Raw genomic sequence first — 9,843 nt, 5'->3', positions numbered from 1 at the left:
TATTCTTTATAATCCAAATCTATTCTACATGTTTTTCATTTTTCTGTGTACTCTTTTCTTTCTTAGGACACTTAACCTGTTTATGTCCAGTATTGCCACAGAAATAACAAACTATACTATTAGGCAGGTCAACATATTTCTTTTCCTTTTGGAACTTCTTTTTGAAACCCAAACCTTCTGTTCTTTTGGTTTAAGCTTTGGTGATCCAATCTGGAACTCTGTAATCTACAGGTTGTTTGCCTTTCCTGGCTTTCTCAAGTTCCCCCTCAAGTCTTGCCTTATCCGCTTTTATATCTTCCAAATCAGATTTTAGTTTTTCAAAGTTCGGATATTGAGCAAGTGGAGGAACTTCATAATCAGGAGCATTAAGATAGAGTTTCATCAAGGATAGTTCTACATTTAACATTATGTTATCATGTTTCAACCTGTCTATAGTTTCTTTTAAATAATTATTATCATCAAACAGACTAAAGAATCTATATTGGATATCGAATTTCAAATTATCAACGCACTCACTGTTTTCTTTAAAAGTAATCAAAGCTTCATCACTTTTCTGTTTAGCTTTATGCAATTCTTTCAGTTCTTCTTGAATTTCTAAAACAACTAATATTAAGTTTTCTTTAGAGAAATGTCTAAGTTCTTTTTGAGAAAACCATACCTTAGATTCTAGCTCCTTCAGCTTTGCTTTTTCTTCAATTTTAGCCATCAAACATAGATGGGCAGTTTCCTCTGGTGGTTGTTCTTCCTCTTCCTCTGAATCTGAATCTCCCCAAGCAGCCAGCATGGCTTTCTTCACGTTGTCCTTGGTGAAGTAAGGTTTATAGACTCTTGACTCTTTGGATTGCTCCTTGCCCTTTGTCTTTCCTTTCTCACCATCTGGTTATGGACAATCTTCAATGAAGTGATCTTTCGAGCCACACTTGAAGCAAGTTGTGTTTCTGGAACTTGCATATTTCTTGTTCCTATCAAACTTCTTGTAGTTCATCATCCTTTTGAACTTTCTAACTAGCATTGCCATTTCTTCCTCATCGGCTTCTGATTCCTCTGAGTCTTGGCCTTAAGAGCAAGACTCTTGTTCTTGGAACTTTCAGAATTGGAACTCAGATGTAGTTCATGAGTCATCAATGATCCAGCTAGTTGTTCCATGTTGAACTTTGTGAAGTCCTTGGCTTCCTGCATGGCAGTAACCTTTGATCTCCATCGTTCATCTTGTGGTAGAATCCTCAAGATCTTCCTAGCATGTTCATCAATAGGAACGTGTCTGCCAAGGGAATTTAGTTCATTAATAATATCATTAAACCTAGTAAACATTTCCTCTATAGTTTCCTTTGATTGCATTTCAAACCTTTCATATCTAGACATCAACAAATCAATATTAGAACGTTTTACCTCATTTGTACCTTCATGAGTTACTTCTAGTAGATCCCAAATCTGTTTAGCAGACTTGCATCCCATGATACGATTATGTTCATGAGGTCCAAGTCCATAGTGCAAATACTTTATAGCTAAAGCATTCAGTTCAAGTTTCTGATAATCTTCTTTATCATAATCAGAAATAGGTTTAGGAACTACCTCTTTCTTTTCATTAGTTACGGTTATTTCAAAATCACCGGTTTCAATGACACGCCAAACCTGGTAATTTTTTGCCTTAATAAAGATCTCCATCATGTTCTTCCAGTAGGTGTAAAACTTACCATTGAACATGGGTGGACGTTGGGTAGAGTACCCTTCTTCAAGTTTCTCCTTGTAATTCATCTCTTCCATGAACTTACTCAACAAAGTTATTTGCTTACACGAGAGTACCTTGCTCTGATATCAATTTTTAGTTGAGACGATCAATACAAGAGGGGAGGTGAATTGTATAGAGTTCCTAATGACTACTTTTTGCGGATAAATAAACAATGCATATAGGAACTTGCTAAAACACACAGATTTTACGAGGAAACCTTCCAGGGCCCAACTGGAAGTAAAACCTCGACCCTACCTTAGGGATTTCAAACACAAATCACTTCACTATAATAGGGCAAACACCAAGTTACAACCTATTAGACACAGACCTTTATTTCACAAGTTCCTCACTGGACTTGCTACTTGATAGGACCCTATTCTACCCAATCTAAGCACCACACTTAGATTCACTCGTACCACCAAAGTACAACACGTACTGCCAAAGTACAACTACTCGTACCACCTAAGTACAAAACTCACAGCTTCACCTAGAAGTCAACATAAAATTGTATATAAAACAAACTATAAATTCACCCAAATAACCCAACCAATACAAATATATGACACCTAGTATGATAGGTAAGCAATGCACGAAATCCGAAACTAATATGACAAGTTAGAAGCTTGGTAAACTTACTCAATTATAGCATTGTGATTTCTCCACGCATAAACTCACAAAAATCTAAAACCATTTTGCTCTCTACTATTTATACAAGTAATACTCGATCATATAGAAAGTGGGTTTTCTAAAAGATAAATAAGTTAACTTAACTTATTTTTAAACACGGTTTTATGTAAATCAAGTGGAATAAAATCTTTTCCGAAAAACAAGTTTAAAAAGATATTTATTAAGAAGACTTATCTTTTTAACAAACTGATTTTAAAGAAAATAATCTTTTTTTAGAAAATCTTTTCCTAAAATCTATCTTTTATTATTTTCCATATTTATTTTATTTACCAAGCAAACTTATCACGTTTCTAATAAATTTCGTGCACTAACCTACTTAACACATTAACAATAATTTATAAGATAAAAACCTTAACTAAATATTATTGCTGCGCCGCACTTTGATCAGGTGGATTACTTGGGCTCCAAGCATATTAAGTTCCACCAAAGAACTTAAACTGCTTGTCTTCAAGTTCCTGTTAGGGAACGTTCTTGTTAGGGAACTTAGTTCTTGTTAGAGAACTCTTCCTCTGATTTGTTTAATTTCTTCAATAAAGATCTTCTTCATGACTTCTTAGTTTCAGATGGTTCTTCAATCACCAAGATCAATCTTCACCTAGACTAATCACACACTAGAGAATCTTTATTAGTTGAGTTTGCTTTTAGTTCAAGTTCCTCATCATCAAAACCATTATGCTTCAACAGACCGCAAGAGTTTACCCAGGACCTTGTTTTCGTGGTCGTCTTCACTTTTGAAAAAATCATCGTAAATAGGGGTCAGATTTGCCATTTATAGAGACTCAATTTCAAATTTGAGCAAGAAGAGGAAAGAACGAGTAGAAATTGAAGATGGGGAGTGGAAAATTGAAGACTGAGAAACGGAAATGGTGGAGAACATGAAAAATGGAAGAAAAATGGTGAGAAGAGGGAGGAAGAAGGAGTTCTGGAAATTTGGGGGAAAGGTTTAGGGTTTGATGAATGTGGGATGAATGTATTTTTGATGATTGAATTCATTTGGTGGGAAAAATTTAGGTTAATAAGTTGTGTTATAATTTAATTAAAACAGATTATAAATTTTAAGTTTATTTAGTGAGAGTAAAGTGAGGGAAGAAATGTCATTTCACTTACAAAAACTTACCGCATAAAGAAATTTTTTCTTTGTTGCACATAATGTGTAACAACCGTGTTTGGTAATTCATTGTTGTACACAATGTGTACCGGAGGAAGTATATATATACACAATGTGTGAGACTATCACAACACGCTGTACAATCACATTCATTTATATTATCTTTTTACGGATCAATCTCGCTTATATAGTTGGAAAAAATTGGTTATAATGAGTGCAAATCCCATAGAAGTACCATAAGGATATGTACTGCAAATATGCATGTTGTGATAGTCAGAAGTCGAGCTTGATGAGCATGTGGCCAAGTCATAAATGGTTCAAAGAACATGCAGTTAATATACTTTTCAATCTCTTAGTCAGTACTCTCCATATCTTCAAATCTTACGCACAATTTCTATTTCATCTAACTACCAGCTGTAAAGATTCCATCACTCTTTAGAATATTGGTATGAAAATCGTATTACTCCCTCAATTTTTCTTCTTTTAATTAGTTTTTGTAGGCTAGATACTTCAAAGTAGGGGGAAAAGTAAGGAAAATCTTACCTTTTAGTACCTTTACTTGATAAAATTAGAGCCCTAAATCTTCAAGATTTAGGGTAGGTTTCTTACAAAGTGAGCCAAGCCGTGTTTGGTATGATCGAGAAATGTGATATGCTATGTACATTTGTGTTGAAATACACTTAGTATTTTTATTAAATTATACTAACATAAAGTTTTGATAATTAATTTTCTTTTCCGTTTAATACATGAAAAATATTAATAATTAAAGCTTGCATTTTATAAACCATAAAATAAATAAAAAATATATAGAAAAACAAAGAGGCCTAAGAGAGTATATTGTATAAAATAATACTCCGACAATTTATATATTTGGATATTGTAGGGATGATTACATGATAGTACTTGTACTACACAACATGATTTCATGATCTATTAGAATCTCATTTTACATCATGTAAGTTAGAAAAAGAAAAATAGAGAGAGTGAGAGAATGAATTTATTAATTTAATTAATTAATTAATTAATTGTCCAATACCTAAGAATATAATAAATTAATAATAATAATTAAACAAATTGAATTTTTAAAAATTAAGGGTCTATTTTCCCCCATATTTTCTTGTTTTTGTTGGAAATATGAGCCATTCTTCCATCAAATGAATTGATAACAATGTTGTTTCCGAGCCAAAGACGTCATTTTCCTTAGCTTGCAATTATTGAATGGTTCTTCCTTTAATTATCTTCGTCCATTCTTTAAACAATCTCTTGCTCCAATTGAACCTACTCCACAGCCAAACACACTGAATCTCAAAATATTAGCTTATAATTCATACATCCATTAATGATTAAATGACATATTACGGAGAATTTCCTACGTAAATATAGTAGATTTGTTCCGTTAAATAGAAAGAGAATTGAGTACATGATATTGACATAGTACTATAAGCACAATAAAAGGGTTCTATGAACTCCTATCCCTTATTATTTTAAGTATAAATCGATAATATAACAATTTATAGAATCATAAAATCATTTTTGCTAAGTATGGTTACCACATTGTATTTAAGATTGATGGAGTCGTCGAAGATCTATGAATATGAATTCTTAACCTATCTCATACACGATCCTTAAACATTATCAATCTTATATTTGTAGTTTTCGACTAAGGGTATACCAACATATTGAGTTTTATAAGCAATCAATTAGTGATCAATGATCTATTTTACTAATCGTTTTTATCATAAAGAATACACGGTATTTAATTATGACACCTCGTAGTAAATTAATACCAAGTATCACATATTAAACGTGACAAAAATTAAAAATAATCTAATAATTTATCATTTAGATAGAATGAGTATTCGAGGAAAAACTATTGTAAGAACGTCTTTACAAAAATCTACTAGTAATGTTTATTATCAAAACTAAAGAAAATTAGCTTTTTAATTTTGAATGTTCTTAATATTATAGTGGTGCTACTTTATACGTAGTAGAAGACATAGAATGACATTGATAGTTGCACACATGTTAATGCCAGCAAAATTAGTTGTGGCCATGTCTTTAAGACAGCTTAGACCGTATGAGAGGCCATGATTGATGCCAACTACACCACTACATGAGGGAGCCAGACGTATAGTAATTAACAAATCAAGGTAATTAATAATTTAATTTACTTACTACTATTTATTTTCATTAAAAATATAATATATTGTCCAACCTATAAGGTATACTACTTTTTTAGTTACAACAAATAATTATTAACATATATGAAGTACGTATTTTGATTCAAATGTGGCTACGATCTAGATCGCAATACTCAATCAACACTATCTAGCCTTGTGAAATGCTACATATACTATACGTTGTTACAAAATAACCTTGTTATGTCTTTTGCAACAACAAAAAAAGCACAACTTGAAAGAGAATTAGATTTTGATGCTAAGTGTACCCACTATGAATTATTGAATAATTGTGGTACTTAGATTTGTAAATGTTGTGCATTATTTAGATTTATTTCATCAAAAAGGAATTAAAAATAGTAATTTTGCTTGATGTGGTCTACGGAATAAAGGAAGAAAAATCAATAATTTCCATCAAGATTCTTTTGGTGTACACTAGGTCTAGTCTAAGGTGAGACGGTCCAACTAAACCTTGACAGTTTAACCTATCACAAACTACCACTACTATAAAACCATCTCCTACAAGAATTTGCGATTTACAATTAATAACTCGGATTAAATATAGAAATCACCAAGATAATGATTGGGAAAAAAATACTAAGTAGTTTAATTACCTGAGGGAGAAGTTACACAAACAGGAGTAGTGGGCTTAGAGATGATGGGAGGTTGGGCAGTAATTGGGCCAGAAGAAGTGGGCTGATAAATATGGGCTGGTAGGCCCATAGCAGCAGCCTGATGATGGTGTTGTTGTTGTTGGTGGTGATGAGAGTAAGGGTAAAATGGGTAAATTGGCATCAAAGTATTTGCTCCAGCCATCATAGCCTGACCTGGATACATCTGTGGGTGGTAATGCCCCCCGTTTATGTAGGCCCCACCACTGTAGCTTAATTTCTGCAATTACCAGTAACATGTTAGTTTCAGTTTGACCACTCAGTCAATACAAATAACGGTCTTAACAAATATAATAACGGCAAATTATAAAGATGCTAGTATTATGAAAATATTTCTCCCGTTTAACTAAAAATGAACAGAAAAATGTACTATCAATACTTGTTATAGTAGATTTGCGGATAATGTTAATTATATTTATTATTGACACATAATAATACATTGAATCAATAATTGAAACATAGGGAATTTGTTCCAAATTACGGTATACAAATTACTCGTGAATAAAGCTTAGCATAGTTTCCGTTCAAAAAAAAAAAAAAAAGCTTAGCATAGTTTTGCAAATAAAGTGGGGACATCAATGAGATCTTTTTAATTGCGAGCTTAAAGAATAATAAGAGATATAACGGCCAAATATATAATTATATAAGGAATATTTAAATTAATATGGACCACTCCTTGTATTATTTGTGTAATTCAATTAATTTGCTATACATGTTTTTTTTAAAATATAAATTAAATGTTTAATGTCGTAAATAAATTTATGCAAATATACAATCCAAATTGTGTTCATTAACATCGAACAAGTCGTCATTACTCATTAGTGCAATTTTGAAATTAAGGGTAGGAAATCATTCAAAGTTAAGTGTACTACATAAAAAAAATTACTTCTAATGTTTGGAATACACACCAATGTCTAGTTACAATTCACAACTGAGTACACTAACTAATAACTTTCATTATAAGAGCAAGTTTAGCCCCAAGTCTTAAGGGTGACATCATCATTTTGAGTCTTAAGATTTATACTTAAGACTTTTCCCATTTTTCTTCAAAAATCTCAAGCAAGTCTCAACTCAACTTAAGACTTGAGATTGGGACCCACTTCACCCACTTCACTTTTTTTTTATTATCCTTTTTTTTTTTTTACATTTTTCTACATATAGTCAAATATTTAAGTCTTAGGGCTAAAGTGATAAATTTGTGTAAGTCTTAGTGAGTTTTAACAAGAATTTGATGACATCATTTTCAATGGGGACCACAAAAAATGATGTTACATCCTTGGGGCTAAACTTGCTCTAAAACCGAGTATGTAAAGTTTATTAATGGTTTTGCACATTTATATTAGCAATAAAAATGAAATATGCATGTTACAATCAAGTCTAATACAAGCATCCATGACATTTAGAATATTACATATTCCCTAATTTTAATAAGAAGTAGATAAAGTGTTAATTAAATGGTAGATAATAACAATGTAATCATCGAACAGCATAATTGCACACATAACAATGCATTAGGTTACTGCATGCTAATTTTAATTTATTTACTTACATGATTGTAGCCAACATCAGCTGCAATATAGGTAGGAGAGTACCTGAAAATCAAAGTGTTACACATAAGAATTATATATTGTAACAAGAAGTTGATCAAAGTGTTACACATAAGAATTATATATTGTAACAAGAAGTTGTGTCTTAGCATCAATTAAAGCGATGCATCTAATAAAAAAATCGAGCGACTAAGAAAATTTATTAATTCATACCCATAGAAGGGAACAGGTTGATGGTGTTGATGGGGATGATACGGAGTCGTAGGAGTAGGCGAACCAGCACGACCACCAGCAACAGCAGCAGGATAGTACCACTGCACATGAGCAGTAGGTGCAGCAGCCGAGGTAGGGCTCAATGCACTACCACCACCGCCGCCGCCGCTACCATTGTTGCCATTGTTAGATGCTGACCGTTGATGGGGTTGAGGAGTAGTCGAGGATGATCTTGGTGGGCGGCGAGCCCCTAAGGCCGCTAGGTTGCAGTTAGCACGTCTGCCGTTGATAGTTGGTGTAGCATCCTCACATGCCTTCTTTGCTGCTTCCGGCTCCTTAAAAGTCACCTGTTTTATATATTATGATAACACATCATTATTATTACTGTACTTCGGATCATAACAACTCCACCAAATAAATAACGTGAAAGTCAAAATGGTATATCAATTTTGCAACGGATATAAAACATTCTGGTGTCGAACCTTATTAAAAAATCTAAAAACTTACAAAGTCTCCCGGTAAATAAATAAGGTAAAAAGTCAAAATGGTGCAACTATTTTAAATCTGATGTAAAATATTTTGGTGTCGACCTTATAAAAAACACTGAAAACTTACAAAGCCGTAACCCTTGGATCGGCCGGTGATCTTATCAGAAATGATGACAGCCTCTAAGATCTCACCAAACTTCTCGAAATGCTCATACAAGGCTTGCTTAGGGGTCTCCCACGCCAAACCACCAACAAAAACCTTTGTAAGCGTCGTATCGCCGAATTGCGATTTATTAGTATTGTTATCACCATTGTTGTTATTGAAGTCGCTCATGGTCATGTTAGGATGAAGATTAAGTTAATTGGTGGAGTGATGAAAGTTTAAGAGAAAAAAAAAGAATAAGAAAGAATAGAGGAGTGAAAGAAAAAAGAGGTAAAATATAAGGGGAAGAAGGATAGTATGGGAAATTAAATTAAAAAAAAAAAAAAAAAAAAAAAGGAAGAAAAAAAAGACAGGTAATGACAGGTAAGAATATGCTGATTGGGATATTTAGTGCTATAGTTGTCTCTTAGCTTAGCAACGTGATCTCATCTCTCCAATCTTGGATGTTTTTCCCACTATTATGCGGCGTATGTCATCATTTTTACGTTTTTTTTTTCTTAAATTTTTTTTATTAAAAAAAAAAACTATTTTTAGTAAAGAAATTAATTGATGGAAGCTTCGTCAATTAACTAGTTCTATAGTCCGATTAGAGGCACAAGCACAATAACGTAAAAGTGTCCTTTATATAAGATGAAACAAAGGTAGCAAACAAATCATCCGTAATTATGTTGTGTAACTCGAGTTATTAAATTTCGTGTACAAATTGGGTTATGTTGTGTAACACGATAAGGTATTAATTTTCAGGTACAAATTGAGTTATTTGGGTATATTTGATCTTTATTATCAGGTCATTCTTAATAGTCATTTTGACAGATATATCAATACTTTTTATTTGAAATTATATTATACTTTATTTTTAAAATTACAACATGTCACTTTGGCACATACTTTAAACTTTTTAAAAGAGCATTAGAAAAGGTAAACAAATACAAAGTAAGACATATCAGCAAAAATAACTAGAGCAACGGTAAGGACATGTTAGGTTGTTATTAATAATAGTTTAACTTACTCTGTATTAGTTGTTTCATCACTTTACCTTCTAAAATCTCCTCCTTTTTCT

The 9,843-nt window shown here is 32.4% G+C and overlaps 1 protein-coding gene across 1 annotated transcript; it reads right to left on the bottom strand.

Annotated features, from left to right (window-relative positions):
* Positions 1–4,345: 4,345 nt before the first annotated feature.
* LOC145556197 (putative RNA-binding protein ARP1) lies at positions 4,346–9,358 on the bottom strand. The gene is made up of 5 exons (XM_081617851.1): positions 8,748–9,358; positions 8,133–8,479; positions 7,922–7,964; positions 6,316–6,592; positions 4,346–4,822 (listed from the first exon to the last, which is right to left on the bottom strand). Exons 1-5 carry the CDS (start codon positions 8,958–8,960, stop codon positions 4,803–4,805), a joined length of 900 nt encoding a protein of 299 aa, XP_081473977.1. The 5' UTR covers positions 8,961–9,358; the 3' UTR covers positions 4,346–4,802.
* Positions 9,359–9,843: the final 485 nt, after the last annotated feature.

The sequence above is a fragment of the Chenopodium album genome, chromosome 8 (genome assembly GCF_948465745.1).
Source record: "Chenopodium album chromosome 8, dcCheAlbu1.1, whole genome shotgun sequence".
Taxonomy (NCBI): Eukaryota; Viridiplantae; Streptophyta; class Magnoliopsida; order Caryophyllales; family Amaranthaceae; genus Chenopodium; species Chenopodium album.
This window is presented reverse-complemented; position numbering and strand designations above follow the sequence as displayed.

What these genes read in the sequence shown, in the direction of transcription:
- LOC145556197 (XM_081617851.1), bottom strand. Translation starts at nt 8,960, where the DNA reads ATGACCATGAGCGACTTCAATAACAACAATGGTGATAACAATACTAAT. An exon ending in CTGATGTTGGCTACAATCAT is followed by an intron (nt 6,593 to 7,921) that starts GTAAGTAAATAA and finishes TGGTAATTGCAG; the next exon opens with AAATTAAGCTACAGTGGTGG. An exon ending in TTGTGTAACTTCTCCCTCAG is followed by an intron (nt 4,823 to 6,315) that starts GTAATTAAACTA and finishes TTTGAGATTCAG; the next exon opens with TGTGTTTGGCTGTGGAGTAG.